The sequence below is a fragment of the Cyclopterus lumpus genome, chromosome 12 (assembly GCF_009769545.1).
Source record: "Cyclopterus lumpus isolate fCycLum1 chromosome 12, fCycLum1.pri, whole genome shotgun sequence".
NCBI classification, from domain to species: Eukaryota; Metazoa; Chordata; class Actinopteri; order Perciformes; family Cyclopteridae; genus Cyclopterus; species Cyclopterus lumpus.
Genome location: NC_046977.1, coordinates 2,313,527 through 2,336,748, shown reverse-complemented (window position 1 = coordinate 2,336,748; position 23,222 = coordinate 2,313,527). Strand labels below are relative to the sequence as shown.

Below are 23,222 nucleotides of genomic sequence, written 5' to 3'. Positions count from 1 at the left end.
CCCCCCCCTCTCTCTCTCCACCGCCGCCCCCCCCCCTGAACCCCCGTTTCCGCTTCGTTCACAGAATAAACTGCTTCATCGGTTCGCAGCCGGTGAAAAAAAAAAATGGGGGACCGAAACCCAGTCACGGAAACTGAGAAGAAACTGGAAAACAATAATTATTCTATGAGTTGAACAAAAAAAAAAAAAAAAAAAAAAAAAAGTCTGTAGGCCTCGTAGACTTCTCGGCACGTCGATTATTGGACGTCACCAAACATGCGACAGATTAGAGGGGTGCGCGGATTTTTTTTTGTTTTTGTTACACCGACACTCCCATTTAAAAAAAATAAATAAATAAAGCCACAGAGTTTCAGACCGTCCGGCTCGAATTAAAGAGTCCTACCACTTTTTATTTTTTTCGCGCATGCTCATTGGCAGCGTTTTCTTTTTTTTTTTTTTTTTTTACGAGAACTGCGGCGCAAGCGGCGTAAGCGGTGCAAGCGGCGCAAGCGGTAAGCGGCGCAAGCGGTAAGCGGCGCAAGCGGTAAGCGGCGCAAGCGGTAAGCGGCGCAAGCGGTAAGCGGCGCGTCTACGGGATTCTTTTTTTTTTTTTTTTGCCGCGGTAGCGTCAAATAAACGCAACATTCCGCAGCCCACACATCACGTGGTCTAAATGTTAAAATACATATCCAAGCTGCAAAATAAAATAAAAAATGAATACTCTTTTTTTTTTTTTTTTTTAGGATGTCAACTATTCTGGAGTGGTGGAAGAAGTACTCAGATTTTTACTTAAGTCAACGTATTGATACAACTATATAAATAATAGAGTAAGCTATCACAATATATACAAGTATCACAAGTAAAAGTATAACACATATTATATTATTGGATTATGATTATTGATAGATTGTTTTGTGCATTACTTCAATATTGCAGGTGGTAAATGTGAAAAATAATAATATTACAATTTCTATGTTGCTTTAAAAAAAATTCTAATTCTGAATCAGGAAAATGAGTAAAGTTTTCGACAAAAAATACAAACAAATACAATATTCCCCTCTGAGATGTAGCAACACCCTTGCACATCTTTTCTTTAATACATACACTTTTATTTTATAATATATATACTTGTTTTAACGTTTTAACTTGTTACTTTGCTTGTTTGCCATATTAATTTTTAAATGAAGTCTCGATTATGGTTTATCGTTATATATGCACCTGCCACCTAATTCCTTGTGTGTGCAACTCACTTGGCAATACATAATTCTGATTTATAAAATTGTACATGTGCAATTGTTGAATAAAGAATTATAATGAATGAATACGAAAGACAGAGAGTTACTTAAATTAATCCCGCAAGGGGAAATTATGAAATAATAACGAGAAAAATTCACAATACATACAAAAAAATAGAATACAATAAGAAAAAAGTATAATATATACCAAAATAAATCACGAATAGAATAATATAAAAAACTGAAATAAAACAAAAACCAAAGCGACGTTTCGTTTTGGCAAAGTGTTCGCGTCGCGCGCACTCTCTTAACTTTGTCCCTCGCCGGCCGCCGTTTAAAGCCTGTACGTGGCAGTCAGAGAGCCGAGGCTTGTGCGGCTCCTCTCCTGTGACAATTATACCCAATACAGACCGACATCCCGCACCCCTTTATCGGACACGCATCGCCGTAACAACGTGTTTTATTTAGTGCGCGTGTCACCATGTTCACTGTGCCGGAGCTGGTTGTCCTGCTGGCCGCTCTGTCCGCCACCGCGTCCGGCTACTTCGTGAGCATAGACGCCCATGCCGACGAGTGCTTCTACGAGCGGGTCAACTCCGGCACGAAGATGGGCCTCATGTTCGAGGTGGCCGAGGGAGGCTTCCTGGACATCGACGTGGAGGTGAGAGGCGTCCCCCGAGACGACAAACAAACCGCCCAACGCGCAGGGAAATGCGCGTGTTTTTAAAACGTGAACGTGAGATTGTGAGACGCGAGGCCTTAAGCTAACTGACGTTAGCGTTAGCTGCGCTGACGTCACACGAGCTGGTTGCTAACCTGCTTAACGGCTGTTAAACTCAAATTAAAACATTTTAAATTTTTAGTAGTAAATTATTATTATCATCATTATTATTGTTGTTATTATGGCAGCTTTCTGTTGACAAGTGCGTGACATTGTTGTTTGAATTATTCATACCGGAAGTGCAACGGTTGTAATAAACTATGCAGTCAAACTATATGTTCATAGTGCAAAATGACACATCTTTTTGAAGGTGTTTTTTTGTGGAAACGTCGCTGTGGTTTCACGTGCATCTTATCTCGAGTGCTCATGCACCCAGATGTTGCTGCCATATGGCACCGCAGCAGCAGCGTGGTGTTTTTGTGTCATGCAGCTGTTGTCCTCACACGGATTTGTGTCCCTTTTTTTGTGTGTGTCCTCCTTCCCAGATAACGGGGCCCGACGGGAAGCAGATCTACAAGGGCGACAGGGAGTCCAGCGGGAAGTACTCGGTGGCGGCTCACATGGACGGAACCTACAAGTTCTGCTTCAGCAACAAGATGTCCACCATGACGCCCAAGATCGTCATGTTCACCATTGACATCGGAGAGGCCCCTAAGGGCCAGGACATGGAGACGGAAGGTACGCAAATACAATCGAGGGCATACGTCTGCGTACAAAGGAGTAATTAAGAAATACTATATACACGTCAGCCAGATGGATCACGCAAACCAGAGTGCGCCTTTCTGTTGTTCTGCTGATCTTGTGTCATTGTTCTGTGATCGTTTGAGTCCCCTTCTTGACCTATTTTGGGCACTCTGTTCCTCTTTGTAGGTGGTGACAGCTGGGATGGTAGGGCACAGGGGGGTGAAGCGCCTCTCGTGAGAATAGACTTTGAGTTTGTGATGCGCTGCAGAGTTTTTCTCTAACCAGTGTTTTCTCCGTTAGTGTAAACTAATAACGTGCATTTCCCACAACACGCAGGAAGTTGTATTGTTTGTGAATGGCTTGACTATTTGCGCAGACGTACGACGTATAAATGTCTCTGGTGATGGGTCGGCATCACCCGCGACACGAGTCGCAGTTGCAGGATTGTTATGCATGCGTCGCATACCTCCGTGCATGTTTTGAATTTGAATTTTTTTATTTTTTTTTATTGTGTTGTGGCCTGTTTCTGACGTTCTCGCCTGTTTTTTTTTTTTTTCAGCCCACCAAAACAAGCTGGAGGAGATGATCAACGAGCTGGCGGTCGCCATGACGGCCGTGAAGCACGAGCAGGAGTACATGGAGGTCCGCGAGAGGATACACCGAGCGAGTGAGTGGACGGGAGGACGTGGGCATCATTTTAATTGTTTTGAGTGGATTTAATAAATAACCAACAAACTCTTTTCTCTCTCTCTCTCCAGTCAACGACAACACAAACAGCCGAGTGGTGCTGTGGTCGTTCTTTGAGGCTCTGGTTCTGGTGGCAATGACACTCGGACAGATTTACTACCTGAAGAGATTTTTTGAAGTACGGCGAGTGGTTTAGTGCGATGACGAAATGATCCCTGTGTGTGTGTGTGTGTCCTCCACTGATTTCTCCCGAAAACCCAAGACAGTTATTTACACTCTGGAAACGAGACCGGCCCGATTCGAGGAAAAGCCTCCATGTGATCGGATCTCAGATGTTTGGTTCTCCGGTTCCCCGTTTGCTTCCTTTATAAATGTCATTTAGTGTTTGTTTTGGAACGGATGGTCAAAAGATTCTGGCATAGATTTTTTTCTTTGGTTTGACAGATTTTTTTCGATGCCCGATATTGTTCGATTGATAATTATTAAACGCAAATTTCTTGCCAGTCCATTTTTCGCCCGTGTGAATTACCGCGATGGCTCATAATTTTATGTAAAAGCAGTCGGGGAGGAAAAAAAGACGTAGAAATGCACATAAGTTGGTCGGCATGTGTTGGAAGATTTAGATTGGACCCTTTTTAAAAAAATGATTTATATATATATATATATATATATATATATATATATATATATATATATATATATATATATATTTAAAAAAAGACAAACATGAAAACAATGCATCGGATTGTTTTTATAAAAAAATGTTTTGATTATTTTTGTTTCCAGTGTCTCAGCCAAGTCCGACAACGTGCTGGTGAACACGTGATATCTGTGTGTTGTGTTTCTACTCTCAATCTACAAAATTGCACTCCTGATTGATTTATCTGAAGGATTTTCACTGCAGCTGATCTTTTTAAGGGAAACTGTTCAGCTTCTTGCTCTGTCTGTTGATTGTCCATGGGGGGGGGGGGTAATAAGGGGGAGGGGCTTCAGTGGACGTCTTTTACCGGGAAACCGTGCGATTCCCCGGCGTAGTTCAGAAGCGGGCGAGTGGTTCCTCGAGTCCACAAGTTGATTTAACTTTTACACTTTCATTTGAAAAAAATCCACGTAGTCGTAAGAGTTTGATTTTAAACTGAACTACTTGGAGTGAAACTCCGAAGCAAATACTGAAATACATGTTACATGATGAATTGATGCTGGGTGGGTATGAGGTAGGGGGGGGGGCGGGGGGTCTGATGCGTAATGACTGCTGTGTGCTTTAGTTGCTCATACTATAGTTCTTTTGTTGGGGTTAGGGATTTTAAATTATGATTGTATACGGTTTGTTTTTCCTGGAGCATATCCGGTGACATGCAACTGTCTGGATGAGGTCCTTCAAACATCTTCTTCCTGTTTCGTTCCCCCCGTCACATCCAGCATGCAGCTGCAACGTCGGAAGTGTTGCATGTCGCCGAATATGTTCCAGTTTTGTATTAAAAACAATCCTCGGTGAGCTCTGGCGGGTGAACTGCTCGGTACAGTCGCTCCTTTTTTGTGATTTACAAGCTACTGAATCTGATAAAAAAAAAAAATGGATCTGTGCAAATGTAGAATGGTCGTCTGTGGAAGAAAAAAAAGCCCCAGGTTTCATAATAAAGCCAATATTCTGTACATTTACTTGGATGTCAAAGTGGTTCAGTAGTTCACGAACTGGGTGGAGCTCGCGTTCAGCGGGAGAACGGGAAATTAATTTCTGCTTTCAGGAGACGCTGGAACTGAGTTTCCCTTGTTTTTCCTGCTCGGACGAGTTGAGCGGCTCAAGAATCTGTCTCGACTTGTTGAAGAGTGCCAAGATATAAGACATAAATTCAAAACTCTTAATAGATAATCTTATTGACCAGATCATTTTACTTGATTTTACAATCTACTTTAGCCAATTTAAGTAAGAAAGCCGACTAGAGCAGTTTTTTTTAATACTTCTACGAGTATTTTCTCTTAACTTTCCACTATAGAGAGAAATATTGTACTTTATAGTGGTACATTTATTTGACAACTTTTACTTTGTATCTTCATATTCTACATCCAAAACAACTTATAAATGAAGATGCATTGTTAAAGATCACCCGTGACCAATTACTCCTATATAAAGTGGGAAAACCTGTGTTCCGCATATGGAGTACTTTGTGTTTCGTTATTTTAGGTGCAAATAAATTAAACAGTAAAATTATATATCATATACATAAAGTACTTTCATCTTTGAACTTTTTTAGTTGGCCTACATTTTGCTAAAAAAGTAAGTACACTTTTGTATGGAGGAGTTTAACTTATACTTTATACTAATTTATTTATATATATACATATAGCACTTTTTAGTGCTTAACATGGTTGAACCGAGAACAACAATGTATTTCATGACTATGACAAAAAAATAAGACAATTACGACAATATAAAAATAAAATAACCAAAAGTTATATTTAAGATATATATTTTTTTTAAAGCATAAACCTCTACTGGTCCTTTCCACCATCTATTGCCGTAAAAAGAACGAAAAAAAAGAAAATGCATTGGTACGCGGAACGATACTCACGACGGCGCTTCGGTTCCCACCCGGGTTGTAAACATCAACGCACCCGGAAACCGGAACAGCGTGGAAGATGGCGACGCGGCCGAGCGGCGGCGACGAACAGCGTTCCAACATGGACAGCTCGACCGAGGGGACGTGGGCCACTTTACCGGTTAAACTCACCGACGGGATTTTACAGACGCTCCACGAAGTGAACTTCACGCACATGACACCTGTCCAGGTAACTGTGTTAACCCTTTAAACCTCGTTCTTTCACGCAATAAAGCTGCGTCTCTTTAACGCATTCGCCCGTTAAACCTGCGTCTCTTTAACGCATTCGCCCGTTAAACCTGCGCCTCTTTGACGTCCATTAAACACCTGATGTATTATTGTGTTCTTCCTTCTAGTCGGCTTGTATTCCGCTCTTCATGAGCAACAAAGATGTGGCTGCTGAGGCGGTAAGTGTTACTTTGAGGTACTTGAGTATTTCCACTTCATACTACACTAGGTTACATCTCATGGACACATGTTATTGATGCATAGTATAACATGAACTGACACATTATGATGTACTTGTATTGATTAAACTATCCAGCAGTATCTGAAGTGATTCTAAATAATTAAAGCTACAACATTAATCTTCTTTTAATCCAGTAATAGAATACATATTAACATAAATTGTGCCATTCTGCATAATACTTTTACTTTGGGTACTTTTACACTGTGGTGTTGCTAGACATAGCACTGTACCTGTAACTAAGGACTAATACATCAGTAACTAATATTCTATAAATCAGTTATAAAGACATCCATTATTTTATTGATTTTTGGTTGCCAGGTTGTCAAAAATCCAGCATTGCTCTTTGATTTATCACTTCTTCAATACTACCAATCTTCCTTATTGATTTAATTGTTTTTCTTTGATTAATAATTGTCTATTAAATTTCAGCATGTCAAGCAACAGTCCAAACCCAAAGATATTCAGTTTAATATCATTTTGTGTGATAAAGAAGTTTGAAAACCAGCTGTTTTCACTTTAAAAAAATGTCAACATGTCTGCCGATCTCCTGTAAAAAAACAAAACGGTTCCAGGACGTCTGGATCTTTTATTTCTTCTCACCGACTGTCGTGTCGTTGCAGGTGACCGGCAGCGGAAAGACGCTCGCCTTCGTCATTCCCATCATAGAGCTGCTCCTGAGGAGAGAAGAGAAGCTGAAGAAGATGCAGGTGAGGCCGAGAGACAGAGACAGAGAGACAGACAGGCAGAGAGACAGACAGACAGAGAGAGAGAGAGACAGAGAGACATACAGAGAGAGGCAGAGAGACACAGAGAGACAGACAGACAGACGCACGCTGTGGACGACGATTCAGACACTCGAAGCTGTAAATGTTTTGTTTCTTCTTCTGCAGGTCGGTGCGCTGGTGATCACCCCCACAAGAGAACTGGCCCTTCAGATCAGCGAAGTGATGGCGCTGTTCACTCAGAAGTTTCCACAGTTTACGTGAGTACGAAGTCCCCGAATTTAGTTGAATATCTCGGTGGTCGTGACTCAAGATTCAGAGCCGGATGAAAGCTCCAGAAAGGGTTAAAACGTTGGTGCGTTAGCAATAAGCCAACATGACTTCACCCAGTAAAGCACAAACCACTGGACGATATCTTAAGGTTTCTTCTCCTCTTTTTGTGTTTTTAATCGTTAAAAACGCTTCTCGTGCATTTTTGTGTGTTTTTTTTTCAGGCAGATTTTGCTGATCGGTGGCACCAACCCGATAGACGACGTGGACAAGTTCAAGGATAAAGGGTGAGGCGTGATGAGCGTTGGTTAGCTTTATGCTAAGCTAACCAGCTGACGCGATGGTGGCGTCAATCTTATCTATCCCATAAAATATAATATGTATAAGTAAGAGTTGGGACAGATGGAAGAATATTCCTAAATCTGTCACTTTAAAGGGAATGAGCTGGAAAAAGCTTCAGAAAGGACACAATATTTAAAGAAAAAACACAAACCATCAAACCAGTTCTCTAAATTAAATGGTTATTAAAGGAAAACTTCACAATGACCATTTGTGCATTAATTACTCAACGCGTGTGACATTGAATCCTTCAGGAAAACGTTGTTTTTCTCATCGCTACACGGCGAACAAATGATCTAAAGACGGAGAAACGTCCTGATGAATGGAAGTAAACGAAAACATCCGTGGACAAACTCTCAAATTCAAGGTCACACAGGACGAGTCTTTCATTGATAAACAAATGAATTGTGTCCTTTTTAATCTTGCGAGATTCAAAATAAAGTTTAGTTAAATAAACCTTTTAAAGGAGGCGATGACCAACAAACTATTCCTGTAAAAAAACAAAGCCAAGACTATAAGCAGCCTCCAGATCAGATCTAACAGGATGTGAATGTTTCTGTGACTTCCTGTTTACTCTTTGAAGGCCCGCTGAAAACTGTCCGAGTCGACTGCTTTTCCTTTTTTTAGTCTTCGCCTCTTGCTGCGTTCTCTCAAACGGGCCCTTTTTATTAGAGAGCACTCACTTAGAGAGACCTGCCGCAGAGGGCCCCGCTCAGCATCTTAAACCAACGTGTGTGTGTGTGTTTCAGGGCCAACATTGTGATTGCGACACCAGGCCGCCTGGAGGACATGTTCAGGAGGAAGGCGGAGGGTCTGGACCTGGCCAGCGCAGTCAAGAGTCTGGACGTGCTGGTTCTGGACGAGGCCGACCGGCTGCTGGAGATGGGCTTCGAGGCCAGGTGCTTAAAGAACGTTTGAAACCTGCACCGGGAGCCCAAAAAGAGCTCCAGATGAACGCTTATCTTCCTCCAGGCCTCTGTGCCGCTAACTGTGTGTGTGTGTGTGTGTGTGTGTGTGTGTGTGTCTGCAGTCTGAACACCATCTTGGGCCACCTGCCGAAACAGAGACGGACGGGCTTGTTTTCGGCCACTCAGACTCAGGAGCTGGAGAAGCTGGTGCGCGCCGGCCTCAGGAACCCGGTGCGCATCGCGGTGAAGGAGAAGGGCGTGGAGGAGAGCGCCGTGGCCCAGAAGACGCCGTCCAGGCTCTGCAACTACTACACCGTGAGTCACGGCGGGCCGGGAGGGGTTTTATTTTATTTTAATACGTCGACACAAATAACGACACAAAAATGATCTTTTTGTGCGTGTCATTTTCAGATTTGCAGAACAGAGAACAAGTTCAACAACCTGGTGGCGTTCCTCAGGCAACACAAGCTCGAGAAGCACCTGATCTTCTTCAGGTATGGAACATATTATATATTTATATATATTATTATTATTATTAATATATATTTATTAATATATATTTTATATTATTATTATATATATATATATTATTATTATTTATATATATTATTATTATTATTATTTATATATATTTTATATTATATATATATATATATATATATATATATATATATATATATATATATATATATATATTATATAAATAAATAAAATGTTAATTTGTTCAAATATACAGAAATATCTGCAGTTAAAATCCATCTCCCTGCATGAGGAGAACGGATCAGCAGCCGTGAAGCTGCTCAGGAAAAAAAACTAAATTAAATTGATGCGACTTCCCAGAAATCCAGTTGATGAATAAATAAATAAATCGTCTCCTGCATACAACGACAAAGAGGCCGGAATATGAAACGAATCTAAAGCGAGTCCCGACATTCTACCGCCGGCTCTTTACTTACCGGTGCTGTCGTGTGTCCACCAGTACGTGTGCATGTGTGGAGTACTACGGGCGCGCTCTGGAGACGCTGGTCAAGAAGGTCACCGTCCACTGCATCCACGGCAAGATGAAGCACAAGCGCAACAAGATCTTTGCCGACTTTCGGGCCCTGAAAAAGTTTGTGTGCACGAAGGACTGCAATAAATCAAAAGGGTTTTAGTGTGTTTTAGAGATATTATTTTTTTTTAATGTTCATCCCTGCTTTTTTTGCTGCAGTGGGATCTTGGTGTGTACGGACGTGATGGCCCGAGGGATCGATATCCCCGATGTCAACTGGGTGCTGCAGTATGATCCTCCCAGCAGTGCCTGGTGAGTGAGAACATTTTTTTTTCTTCAAATATATATATATATATATATATATATATTTTTTTTGTTCAAATATATTATTTATATATATATATTTTTAATTAAAATTGATTAAATATTCTTTTTTTTAATATATATATATATATATATATATATATATATATATATATATATATATTTTTTATATATATTTTGTTTTCTTAACTTTTAAAAACATAATGTAACAAATATAAATTTTGTGAATTGTTATTCATTACAATAATAAATCAATCTCTCGCAAAATATTCAAAATTACAAGTAAATTGTAAACTTTCTTTATGCCGTATATGAACATGGAATTGAATAGATCTGCATTGTCACCATCTTGTCTGTGCGTCCCTAATTATAACGCGTGTATTTATTTTTGTCTCAGTGCGTTTGTGCATCGATGCGGACGCACTGCTCGTATCGGTAACCAGGGCAACGCCCTCGTCTTCCTGCTGCCGATGGAGGAGTCCTACGTCAACTTCCTGTGCATCAACCAGAAAGTGAGTTTGCACATTTCTCTAAAACTACGTGATATATAAAATAAAAAAAGTGTGTTCCTATTAATGTGGCTACGGGGAGATAAACATGGTGCCGTGTCCCCAGTGCCCCCTCCAGAAGATGGTCCTCACGGGGGAGGTGGTGGACGTGCTGCCCAAAGTGAAGGCCCTGGCTCTGGCCGACCGGGCCATGTTTGACCGAGGCATGAGAGCCTTCGTGTCGTACGTCCAGGCCTACGCCAAACACGAGTGCAGCCTCATCTTCAGGCTCAAAGGTGAATGAACAGCCCCGCCCCCCCCCCCCCCCCCCCTCTCTCTCTCTCTCTCTCATGGTCGCACACAGACGTGACGTTTATCCTCTCCTCCTTCTTCTATAGATCTGAACTTGGCGCACCTGGCCCGCGGCTTCGCCCTCCTCCGCATGCCGAAGATGCCGGAGCTGAAGGACAAGACGTTCCCCGGCTTCACCCGGACGCCGATGGACACGGACACCATCCGCTACAAGGACAAGCACCGGGAGAAGCAGCGGCAGAAGATGCTGGCGGAGCTGAAGGAGAAGGTGAAGACGCCCTTCGTCAAGAGGGACTACATCAAGAACAAGTCCTGGTCCAAGCAGACCACCAAGAAGGAACGCAGGAAGAAGAGGTCCGCCAAGAGGAAGCTCGAAGAGGTATTTATCCCTTCTTTTTTTTTTATCCGCCGATGAAACATCCGCGGGTTCGATTCCTTCACGACTTTATTTAAATGTGTGTCTGCAGGGCTCCGACGTGGAGGACGAAGACATGCAGGAGCTTTTAAATGACACTCGCCTCCTCAAGAGGCTGAAGAAGGGGAAGATCAGCGAGGAGGATTTCGAGAAGCAGATGGCGAGCGAGACGGAGACCCAACACGGCGCCACCGGCAAACCGATCAATTAAAACCCTCTGGACGTTTGTGAGAAATTGATTTTTATTTTTTGTTTTTAATTGAGTTATAAATAAAGCTTGATGAGCTCGTCGCTGACGGCGGACGGCGTGAGGACCCCGAGGTCTGTGAAGAGGAGGGTGATGAGGGACGGCGGCGTGTAGTCGATAATCGGGTGCTCCTCCGACAGGTTGGCGCCGGTTTTCAGGGTGTCGGCTTTGTACTGCGGAGGGCGCCAGAGAGAGAACGTCAGAAAAGGAAGAAAAAACACAACCAGTGAATCCTCCCGTCGCCGTGGTTACCTTGAACCGGTCGGGCACGTCCTGCTGGTTGAGCGGATACAGGCGGACGAACTTGAAACTCTCGGCCACGACGTAGAACGGCTTGTTGTGAGCTTTGGCGCACACGGCCGTCTGATACGTGCCGATCTGCAAAAGGTCAAAGGTCAAACCGTTAGCTCATTTCTGGTGTGATGGTCTTTATTCACTTTTGTTCGTAACATTTTCAACACGTTGCAAAACGCCTCAAAAGTCATTTTAAGTCTAATTTTCTGCCCAAAAAGATCTGTCGTTGTGTGAGATGATTTCAACTCGTTTGTATTTTCTTGAATAAAGCGATGTGATTTCTCATTTTATCTTATTTATTCTTTTAATGGGGACATAAAAACATAAGAAGACGACTTTGTAAAGTCTTAAAGACGAGCAGTTTAAATATTCAGACGGGTTTTTTAATGCAGATTTCTAGGACTTAAACTTTTAGGACTTAGTTGAACTCAACTAACATTAAATTGTTTTATTAAAACGCTGATACTTAATTACTTAACGCTCTGACTCTTATGCCGTGTTGATTCTGGCGCCCCCTGTGGACAGACACGGTAGTGCTGCTGTGAGCGCAGCCACCAGACTTTAGAAAAGCTCATTTAATGCAGCGGTGAGAAACCTTGAATAAAAGATTTTGCTTTATCAGAATGGTATTGATACTTAAACCAATATCAATAAGTCATGTATCTGAAAGGTGGGGGCCCGGATCGACAAGCGAAACTATTGGGTTTTACAGACGTTTTGGGGGTTTTACGAATTTCTTTTTTTTAAATTTATTCCAAAAACTTGGTTGAGCTTGTTTTGCGTCACTGAAACTCACCTTGTTGATGATCCCTCCGCTCTCCACGACTCCCTCCGCTCCAACAATAACCAGGTCTACCTTCTCCAGGACGTACCTGTGCAAATAAAAACTCTCCGCTTTAATAATGCCGATTTAAAAGAGGGACTCTGGGCTTTTTGCTTTTTAAACCCCAATTTACCCCACGGCTGCATCCAGGACCACCGTCACTGGCACGTTGAGGTTCCTCAGGGCCTCCGCCATCTGTCGCCTGGACGGAGAAAAGAAACCGGGGTCAGACGTCGCGTGTTCGATTCCGAGGAGACGGAACCGTTGTTGTTTTCGGACAGTTTTCACTCACCCGGCGGAGTCGGGCTGCGACTCCGTCACGTACACGGAGAAGCGCTTCTTCTCGGCGGCGGCCTTCTCCAGCACGCGGAGGACGACTCTGGAGTACGAGTGAGTGAGGATCTTCTGAGAGGGGGAGCATATTAAACGTGATCAGTCGCTGCCTTAAAAAAAAGGGGGGTGGCGGTGTGTGAGATCTGGCGACATCTAGTGGTGAGACGGCAGACGACGCCGTGGCCCTCAGGGAGGTTTAGGGTCGTCTTCAGGACCACTGTACAACATCTCAGAGGTACATATTGTACTTTTTACTGTACTACACGGATATATATATATATATATATATAAAAAAGAAATATTTACATAAATTATTCTTTTAATCAAACTGCGTAAATGATCATATAAATATAAAAAATTTCCATGACTTTCCCCAAACTTTTTTTCAAGGACTTTTCCAGGCCTGGAAATAACCATTAAAAAAATTCCAGGACTTTTCCATGACCGTACGAACCCTGAATTAAGCGTCACTAAAACAACGGTTAAGTACTCACGGCGCCATCTTTGATGAATGTGTGACAGAGTTTAGCGACTTTGGTCCTGGACATCGAGATCTTCTCTAGAAACAGTTCCCCCCTCTCCTCCATCACCTTCTTACAGCGAGACAGATCCTGACAGACAGACAGTCAGACAGACAGTCAGTCAGAAGTTAGAGTAAAAACTCTTTTAGAAATTATTTATTTTAGACAATAAAAAATAAAAAATAAATTGCAGAATGCCGCCTTTTTCTTCACTGACAAAAATGTAATTATACTAAACTTTTATTTTTTTTATGTGAAGACTTTTTTCTTAACGCGATATATTTATATTTATATGGAGAAATGATGCCGGAGGAGAACCTCGTGCTCCAGCGACGTGAGGCTGATGAAGCGCAGGAAGAGCTCTCCTCCGGAGGACACGGCCACCGAGGAGTCCACTCCGGTCAGGCAGTCGGTGGCCGACGTCAGGCTCTCCCTCAGGCCCAGGATGGTCTCACCTGGGGGGGTCAGGTACTGATGGAGGGTCACCAGAAACACAGGAGGCTTCTACTGTACGACATCTCAGAGGTACATCTTGTACTTTTTACTGTACTACATTCTAGAGGTACATCTTGTACTTTTTATTGTACTACATCTAAGAGGTACATATAGTACTTTTTACTGTACTACAGTCTAGAGGTACATATTGTACTTTTTACTGTACTACATCTAAGAGGTACATATAGTACTTTTTACTGTACTACATTCTAGAGGTACATATAGTACTTTTTACTGTACTACATTCTAGAGGTACATATAGTACTACATTCTAGAGGTACATATAGTACTTTTTACTGTACTACATTCTAGAGGTACATATTGTACTTTTTACTGTACTACATTCTAGAGGTACATATAGTACTACATTCTAGAGGTACATATAGTACTACATTCTAGAGGTACATATTGTACTTTTTATTGTACTACATCTAAGAGGTACATATAGTACTTTTTACTGTACTACAGTCTAGAGGTACATATTGTACTTTTTACTGTACTACATCTAAGAGGTACATATAGTACTTTTTACTGTACTACAGTCTAGAGGTACATATAGTACTTTTTACTGTACTACATTCTAGAGGTACATATTGTACTTTTTACTGTACTACATTCTAGAGGTACATATTGTACTTTTTACTGTACTACATTCTAGAGGTACATATAGTACTTTTTACTGTACTACATTCTAGAGGTACATATAGTACTTTTTACTGTACTACATTCTAGAGGTACATATTGTACTTTTTACTGTACTACATTCTAGAGGTACATATAGTACTACATTCTAGAGGTACATATTGTACTTTTTACTGTACTACATTCTAGAGGTACATATAGTACTACATTCTAGAGGTACATATAGTACTACATTCTAGAGGTACATATTGTACTTTTTACTGTACTACATTCTAGAGGTACATATAGTACTACATTCTAGAGGTACATATAGTACTACATTCTAGAGGTACATATAGTACTACATTCTAGAGGTACATATAGTACTACATTCTAGAGGTACATATTGTACTTCACTACATGCACATCAGATATAAAAGTAAAACCACTCCTCTGACTTCACATACTAAGTACATTCTTCCTCACTGGTCAACGGGATGAACCAACACAAACACCTTTGTCTCTCTTGAGGAACTCCAGCAGAGTGCGGATGGCGGCCACAGCGGAGGCCATGTCCGGGTCCGTCCTCATCTGAGCCCTGAAGTACTCCACCAGCTCTGAACCGGGACACGAGCGACGTGGTTAATGTGTAAATATGCCAGACCTCAAAGATACGAGAGGAAACGCGGAGAAACAAAACGTACCTTCTTCATTCATCCTGACGACAGCTGCAGTCTTTAAGGGTTAAAAACAAATAACGGCGGATGCTCAATGAATTCAATCAGCCCCAAAAAAGGTGACACATGCCAAATAATCTGCTGTTCCGGAAGCCTGCACACAAAATAAAAATAAAAAACGAGTTATAAATAAACAATGTGAAGCTACACTTTCGCGAAGGCTGCCTCACTTTAATTTTCAGCCTGTGTAGAAAGTTTTATTCTCACTATTCGCGAAGAGCTGCGTGTTGACGTGTCGCGGAGAGATGACGTAGCACGTTGTTTTCCGACGCGAACGTCGTGCCCTCTTCAGGGGCTGTGGGAAATAGTGACCCTCATTTACATTTTGGTGGAAATATTTAGGATAAAATTGTGTATACTTGTTTGTCTTTTGTAATTTAGATGAAGAGATACTTTTTCTATTGTTATTATTGATATTATTAATTAGTGTTAATATTATTATTATTATTATCTTTAAATTCCCACTCTTCCACTTTGAATTGCAACTGCTACCCAGATTAATCTTATTTATTTTGAGTAGACATCAGGTAAATATAATAAGAACATTGTAAAACACTTAGCATTTATTAGCATAATATAAACATTGAAGCAAAAGTGTTTTTATTAATGTATCTGTCAATAACTCAATAACTTAACACATTCAAATGAAAATATTGTAAAATAATAATTGGAGAAGTTCTCCAACATCAGGGGCATAAGAAGTGAAAGATGCAGACAGCTTCAATGCTAAACAAGAGATATAATACTAATATGTGAGATATAATACTTTTAATTATCATCTGAGCTGCAACAGATGATAATGAAACAGACAGGCAATGCTCAAAAGTCACAAAGCCTAAAATCTCATATTTAGCTAATAATATATGCTATTTTATATTTAACATATATACACACACATCTTTGCACAGGTGTTTTGTTTGCTTTGTTATTTAATTTAATAGTATTCCATTCAATTTATTTTAAAACATATATGTTGCATTTGTCTAATTATTCTATTATATATTTTGTATATTGTTCATATTTTTTAAATACATTTTATTGCTCACGTATAAATGTATAAATGCTGCTGTAGCAAAGAAAATGAATAAAGTAACTATATATATATATATCAATCTGAGGAGGAGGTTCCAGCCGAACAAGGTGTGGGGCTGACCGTGTTTTTTTACCTGTATTAAAGCCCCTCCCACCGGTGTGAGCGCTTCAGCTGACGGACACCAAACTTCTCGTAGCTTTTCACTAGTTTGTAGTTCTCTTTGTTCTCCTGCACGCACGCACGCACACACGCACGCACACACACACACACACACACACACACACACACACACAGCAGGGAGACGGCTCTGCCTCATAGTGCAGCTGCAACCAGCCCCCACCCTCCTCCCTCCCTCCCTCTCTCTCTCTCTCTCTCTCTCTCTCTGCTCTATCCGTCCGCGCAGGCGCAGTGGCTCTTCTGTGCGCTCGACTGTTTGCATTGTGTCTGAACTGCCGGCGAGCTTTTGAAAAAAGAAAAAAAGAAAAAAAAAGAAAAAAGAAATATCATACCCACCGCGGCAATGTCGGGCAGGTCGGTCCGAGCGGAGACCCGGAGCCGGGCGAAGGATGACATCAAGCGGGTCATGGCCGCGATTGAGAAAGTACGAAAATGGTAAGAGAGAGAGAGAGAGAGAGAGAGAGAGAGTGTGAAAGAAAAGGAAAGAGAGCCAGGCTTCGTTATCTAACACGAGGGGAAAAAAAGAGAGGCTCCGGCTTGTTGGTGGTGGGGGGGGGGGGAGGGGGAGAAGGAGACCCGGCGGAGGGATGAGATTTAAATTATTATTATTTTTTTTAACCGGGGGGAGTGTGTGTGTGTGTGTGTGTGTGTGTGTGTGTGTGTGTGTGTGTGGTGGGGGGGGGGTACTTGCGGCTCAGGTGCACCGGGGCGCACCGACGCGGCGCCCCGCCGCAGCCCGTCGTCTCGCGGCTCCTCTCGCGCTCTCTCCCCGTTCCGTACAAACATGAAGCCGGGGGTTTATTATTTTTTTTCTTCCTCTCCTCCTCTCTTCTCTCTCCTCTCTTCTCTCTCTTAACGGGTTGAACCCGGGGAGCCATTACGATGCAGTCACATGAAGCCATTGCTGCCCCCGTTGTCGGGAGCGTGAAGCTCCGGCGGTTTGACCCCTAAACACGATAACAAATTTAAAAAAAAACACTTGACTTGGAAACCATTTTTTTTTTAACGACGGCGCTCTCGAGTCGGAGGAGTTTTTAGTCTTTTTTTTATTTTTTAAATTAGGCGCTTTGAGTCGCCCTCTGTGGCCGGTAGAGGAGCACACGGTGGGGGGTTGGGAGAGCAGAGGAAGTGGGCTAACTGGCGGAACACGTAGCGACTCCCGGTCTCAACGGTCACCGACGAAAAACACACTTTTATTTATTTTAATTTTTTTATATCCGCCGAAGATATTCCCCGTTTTTGTGTTGTGGGTGTTTTTGTTTTGTTCGATTTTAGCCGTCTAAACCCCGCCCGGGGTGTTTTTTTTTTTTACATGTTTTTTAATCAGGCGGTTTAATCGAACGTCCCCAGGTCAAAGTCAGGAGAAGTTAGCGATTTGGAAACGACGGTTATTTTTAAATAAAACGTAAAAATACACGGTGAAACTTGACTTTATATACATTTTATACATTTTAATGAACGTGTTTTGTTATGGGCGGTGTTTCCTCGGTTCCCTGCTGCTGTTATATAACACCGTATGCAACCAAACTAGCTTTAAAGTTACTCAAGAAGTACATTTTAAAGATAATTCTACATGAGTATTTACATTATATACTACTTTACACTTTAATTTCACTACATTTCAGAGTACATGTATAATTGAAACAAATATTAAGAATAAAGTACTGTACCAACATGTATAATAAATAGCCTAGTTATCAATAGTTCCACCTCAACCAGCTAAATGCTGCTTAAACATTAATGTAGCAGTGATAATAATACAACAATATTATATCCTGTAGTACAACACAGAATTAATTATGAGTGCTTTTTATTTCATACTTTATCTAATCATACTTTTATTAAGTGGCATTTTAATTGATTGATGTATTGTGAAAGTCGTTTCTTTAACTTCCACCGTTTCTCACAGTTGGTTGAACAAAACGAGACACTTTAATTGAGAATTTTCTTTATTTCTGACATTTTACAGATGATCGTTTTGGATTAATCAAGAAAATATCTGTAGTTTTAAATATAGCGTCATTTAAAGATGTCTAATTAGGCTTTTTGACACATTTTAAAACCAAAGGATTTCCTCGGCCGTGACATTTTGTTTACGCTCCTATGATTTCCTCAATTACTCGATTGGTTTATAACATGTCACAAAAAGTATTTCATCTGCTGTACTGTAATAAGATGGAGACTCAAGGATCCTTTGGGATTTTAGAGTCTATTAATCGTTAACATCGGACGTCGCCTGCCATGTTAATCACAATATTTTCCATCCGCAGACAGATATTTGAGTAATTTGTTTAGCCAACACTCATAAGATCCTCGTAAGATACGAACAATTTTGCTTTATGTCATTTTAAATGCGATATCTCTGGGTTTCGTTAGGGCAAAGAAAAGTCATTTTGACGATGTAATAATTGGATCTGGGGAAAATGAAATAGCCCGTTTTTAAACTTAAGTGCTTAAATTTAATAGCTACCGAGAGAAATAATAAAAAAAAAAAAAAAAGTTGCAGCCCGTGTGTTTAAACTCGTATCGCTGCGGTGGTTGTTTTGTAATATTTCTACAGTATAATTCATAGAGTAGCGCTAGTTTATGGTGGTGAACTTTGAGTCTGCTTGTTTTCCGCTCCGACAGGGAGAAGAAATGGGTGACGGTGGGCGACACGTCCCTCCGCATCTACAAGTGGGTGCCGGTGACGGAGCCCAAATCGGACGACGTGAGTTCAGACCTCACGGTGCTTTAAATGAAATGCTGGAGAGAAACATTAACATTACAGGAAGAAGAAAATATACATTTATTTATCTGTGTGTGTATATGTTTTTCTTCTATTCTTTTTAATTGCTGTGCTTTTTTTTTCCTTCTCTGGTTGTAGAAGAACAAGAATAAGAAGAAGGGTAAAGATGAGAAGTACGGCTCCGAGTTGACGACTCCAGAGAACAGCTCCTCTCCGGGGATGATGGACATGCACGGTATATATATATATATATATATATATATATATATATATATATATATATATATTCAAGTAAATTGAAATAAATCTCTAGTTTCCCAACAAACAAAAAGACAGCTGATCACCGTTATGTTTTTAACAAGCAAACAGGGGCATTTGTTGGGCACTATTTTCATCGGTGGATTAATACACACAACACACTCGTTGGTGGATACATTCAGTGTTAGTTTTGGACTCTTTGTGGGGTTTTTTTTTTATAGACGGCGAGAAAGTTATAAAATATTCTTCCTTTTTAAACCACCGACGGGCAGAAGAAGAAGAAGAAGAAGAAGAATCATTCCTGAAGACCTTTTATTTTTAAATCACCTTCAGCGTTTCCTTTTCTGAAAACCTTCTGTCAAAAGATATAATAATTCTAATTATAGATTTTTAGAAAGGTATGTTCTGTGTCTCACAGGCTCACAAAGACAAACTAAAGTCTCTCTTTCTGTCTCTCTCTCTCTCTCTTTCTGTGTCTCTCTCTCCGTGTGTGTGTGTGTGTGTCTTTGTGTGTTTTTCCAGATGACAACAGCAACCAGAGCTCCATCGCCGACTCGTCCCCGGTGAAGCAGGAGAACAGCTGTAGCACCAGCCCGGCCCCGGAGCCCGCCGCCACGTCTCGCAGCGAGAGCAGCGAGGCCAAGACTGACCAGAGCCCCGACAGCAAGCGGGGTCAGACACCAGCACACACACACACACACACACACACACACACACACACACAGCGGGTGATAGTGCAGCAGCTGATCGGCCACTTCCTGTTTTTGTTTTGCCGCTCTCACTCTCGTCTCTGTCGGGACCGAACGACGTCACTCTGAGAGAAGAAGAACTACTTCCTCTTATTTTAAACTTTCTTTCTCTGGTTTTTCTCTAAAAGCCCCAAAAAACACGATGGGCCACTTTGTCATGTTGGTCTCACGGCTTTCAACGAGGGAAAAATAGGATAATTATCATCTCTTATGCACCAAAAAACTGTTTAATAATGACTTAAATCACCAAACACTGCAAATGGAAGAAGACGTTCGACATGAAAGGAAACCCAACATCCGATTATTTTTTATTGATTGTTCTCTTGATTCATCTTTTTATTCATAAAACGTTTTTTAAGAAGCTTTCATCAGTTTCTTTCCTCCCATGTTTGGGTCTTTTGAGTCCGAGGTGCAGTAACTCCTCTCCACCACACGGTGTCAGCAAAGGGTCAGACAACACGTCCTGTGCATTTCCTGCCTGTATGACTAAATGACTGTCCCTCTCCTCAGGTAAGACCCCCCCTTCATCGGAGACCTCGGAGAGACCACAAGGTGCCAAGCGAGACAGCGCGTCCTCGGGGGAGAAGGACTCTCCAGACGGCAAAGCCACTCAGGTACGAACAACAAGAGCATGACCTTGAACAACAACATGACCTTGTAAGTTTGCTAACTTATTTGAGAACGTACCGATCCCCAAAGAGGCTCGTTAACGAAGCGGAGCCCTCGGCCAATCAGGGAGAGTTACCCGTCGTTAACCTGGATTTGTGTCTCCAACTGACCCTAAATGTTCCTCTTTTTTTTAGGCCCATATTAAAAAAAAGAAGTCCTTAAATGATGCATATGCAATTGTTTTAATTGTTGTTCTTATGTTTTCTTTATTTCCCCCTGTAGGACCTGGAGGAGGAGGCCCCGCCCATCAAGAAAAGCAAAGTGGAGTCTTCGTCTCAGGACTTTGAGGAGAGTTAGGTGTTCGGGTGTCGTTCCTCTCCTCATTCCCCCACACACCCACCTCCCTCCATTAACTCTAGATGAATTAGGGCTAATGGATACACCCCCCCCCCTCCTCCCTTCTCTCCTCACACTCCTCTGCCACAGAGGGAGAATGGATGTTACCTCTATTCGCTGGTCCCTCCTCTGTGCTTCCTTCCAGTTCTCCACTCTTCTTTCACCAATGCCAAGAGAAGCTCCGAACCCCCCCAGGGGGGGGGGGGGGCTGCTGCAGTCCCCTGTGTGAGCAGGCGGGGGGGGGGATGAGGGGGGGGGCCGAGCCCCAGCCACCGCCAGGCCAGACTCCAAACACTGACCTGCATCTGTGAGAGAGAGAGTTCACACCGGGGATCCGAGACCAGGACGAGGTCGCCCCCGGCCGCTGCTCTGAGACCCTCTTTGAAACGTTTTAACCGGCTTAGCTCGGAGGCTAACCTGGTCTCAGATCAGCGGCCGCGGCGTAGGGTGAGGGGCGGGGGGGGGCTTCAACCCTCCCGATCCGCCTCCTGTTAGTCTGATGTTCTATATTTGTTTAGGAATCGTTTAGGGTTTTGTTCTCAGGAGGGTCAATGCACTGTTATGGTATGTCACAATCGATCACAGGTAGATTCTGCTGCTGGAGCGGAAGTCTTTTTTTTTTGTTCCTCTATCCATGAAGAGTTCTCCGTTCACACGCGTTTGGCGGTTCCTTTTTTAAAGTGGGTTTGCGGTTGGTAGGAGACGAGGACGGCGGTACCGGTGGTGAAGACGGGCGGCGGCTCCTCGAGTCGCTACGGTTACGGCCCGGCAGGTTTTTTAATTACAATTTTGGTGACACGTTTTTTTTTTTTTGTGCCTTTTTTATAATAATCACTAATTAGTGTTCTCCAATATTTCTCATCCACTGCAACACTTTTGTTTTTGTTTTGAAGGGACAGTTCAACCTTTCTCGACGAATAAGAGGACACGGTTAGCTTAGCTTAGCATAAACGAAGGGGGAAGGCTAGCCTGGCTCTGTCCAAAGGAACCTCAGAAAAAAAACGGCTACTAATTTTTCGTAGTAATCTGTTTTTATACGTATTAAAACCTGCGCGACATAATGTTTTAATTAGTGAGCTTCAGCTCGATGATTATCACGTTGAACGTTTGTTTTGATTTCTACAGAGAAAACACTTTAAACCTAAAACGTGTTAATTAGTGAGCCTCTTGATTGGCTGTTTTCCGACTTGATGCTAAGCTAAGCTAACCGTCCTCTGGCTGGCGCCTCCAGAATTCAACGACGTGAAAGTTTTTTTTTCTCCCCAAAACTGACGCTTCAAAACAAACAAACAAACAAACGACTGGGAGACTGGAATCTGAACACTAACGACTGGTTTCCATGACAACCCACCTCCGCGTATCACTACTCCGGTCTCAAAGCGTCGGTCCTAGTCCCTCCTCCAAGGTGCTGTCTGTGGCTGAATCCAGACCCGTGACCTCTTAATGTGCAACCTCACCCATGTCCGATTTGAGTTTCATTAATATTTACTCGTATGGATTGAAAATCGATCGAATCGCTGCAACCCGATGACTTCGCGACACAACAGGGGCTATTAAGAAGTTCTTCACGACGCAGGATCACCTGATCCGATTTCAGAGAATCAGCATTCACGTGGATGGAGAGAAAAGAGAGAGAGAAAGAGAAAGAGAGAGAGGATGGATTAGCATATACCTCATTCCCAGTCCAGCGGCGCTGGAACTTAAAATGCTATCGTATTGACATTAACAATTATTAAAAAAGCATTATGTAAACTCAGTTTTAAAAAAATAATTAATTAATACAAAAAAAACCAAACGCATCTCACTTACGTCGTAGCTTTCACCCGATGGAGCCGATCGCTGTTAGTTTGCTCATAACCGTTTAAAAAAAAATAAATAATAATAATAATTGTGAGCTGTGAGATATACAATCTTGTATTTTATTTTTCCTCGGGACCATTTTTGTTTCACTTTTAGATCTTGTACAGATTCATGGTTTGGTTTGACTTATTTATTCCATCAGTAGTGCTCGGTTTTTATCATGTCCAATGGTTTGTTTCTTAATAAAATTCACAAAAAGT

At 42.0% G+C, this 23,222-nt stretch overlaps 4 protein-coding genes across 4 annotated transcripts; 3 read left to right on the top strand and 1 right to left on the bottom strand.

The window, feature by feature from the left end:
* Window positions 1-1,529: 1,529 nt before the first annotated feature.
* tmed2 (transmembrane p24 trafficking protein 2) lies at window positions 1,530-4,965 on the top strand. The gene is made up of 4 exons (XM_034547332.1): window positions 1,530-1,875; window positions 2,421-2,613; window positions 3,179-3,286; window positions 3,378-4,965. The coding sequence occupies exons 1-4, from the start codon at window positions 1,696-1,698 to the stop codon at window positions 3,500-3,502; spliced, it is 606 nt and encodes a 201-aa protein (XP_034403223.1). The 5' UTR covers window positions 1,530-1,695; the 3' UTR covers window positions 3,503-4,965.
* A 949-nt stretch (window positions 4,966-5,914) lies between these two features.
* Window positions 5,915-11,972, top strand: ddx55 (DEAD (Asp-Glu-Ala-Asp) box polypeptide 55). The gene is made up of 14 exons (XM_034546674.1): window positions 5,915-6,093; window positions 6,260-6,310; window positions 6,993-7,079; window positions 7,263-7,354; window positions 7,589-7,651; window positions 8,453-8,602; window positions 8,734-8,926; window positions 9,023-9,105; window positions 9,591-9,722; window positions 9,822-9,914; window positions 10,324-10,438; window positions 10,542-10,710; window positions 10,813-11,105; window positions 11,194-11,972. The coding sequence occupies exons 1-14, from the start codon at window positions 5,944-5,946 to the stop codon at window positions 11,350-11,352; spliced, it is 1,830 nt and encodes a 609-aa protein (XP_034402565.1). The 5' UTR covers window positions 5,915-5,943; the 3' UTR covers window positions 11,353-11,972.
* On the bottom strand, window positions 11,366-17,276 carry eif2b1 (eukaryotic translation initiation factor 2B, subunit 1 alpha). Its single transcript, XM_034546675.1, has 10 exons — window positions 16,759-17,276; window positions 15,180-15,306; window positions 14,991-15,092; window positions 13,678-13,814; window positions 13,333-13,449; window positions 12,798-12,910; window positions 12,639-12,707; window positions 12,479-12,554; window positions 11,641-11,766; window positions 11,366-11,561 (listed from the first exon to the last, which is right to left on the bottom strand). The coding sequence occupies exons 2-10, from the start codon at window positions 15,190-15,192 to the stop codon at window positions 11,406-11,408; spliced, it is 909 nt and encodes a 302-aa protein (XP_034402566.1). The 5' UTR covers window positions 15,193-15,306; window positions 16,759-17,276; the 3' UTR covers window positions 11,366-11,405.
* bcl7a (BAF chromatin remodeling complex subunit BCL7A) lies at window positions 16,610-23,222 on the top strand. Its single transcript, XM_034546676.1, has 6 exons — window positions 16,610-16,857; window positions 19,051-19,132; window positions 19,289-19,385; window positions 19,931-20,080; window positions 20,668-20,771; window positions 21,049-23,222. Exons 1-6 carry the CDS (start codon window positions 16,766-16,768, stop codon window positions 21,121-21,123), a joined length of 600 nt encoding a protein of 199 aa, XP_034402567.1. The 5' UTR covers window positions 16,610-16,765; the 3' UTR covers window positions 21,124-23,222.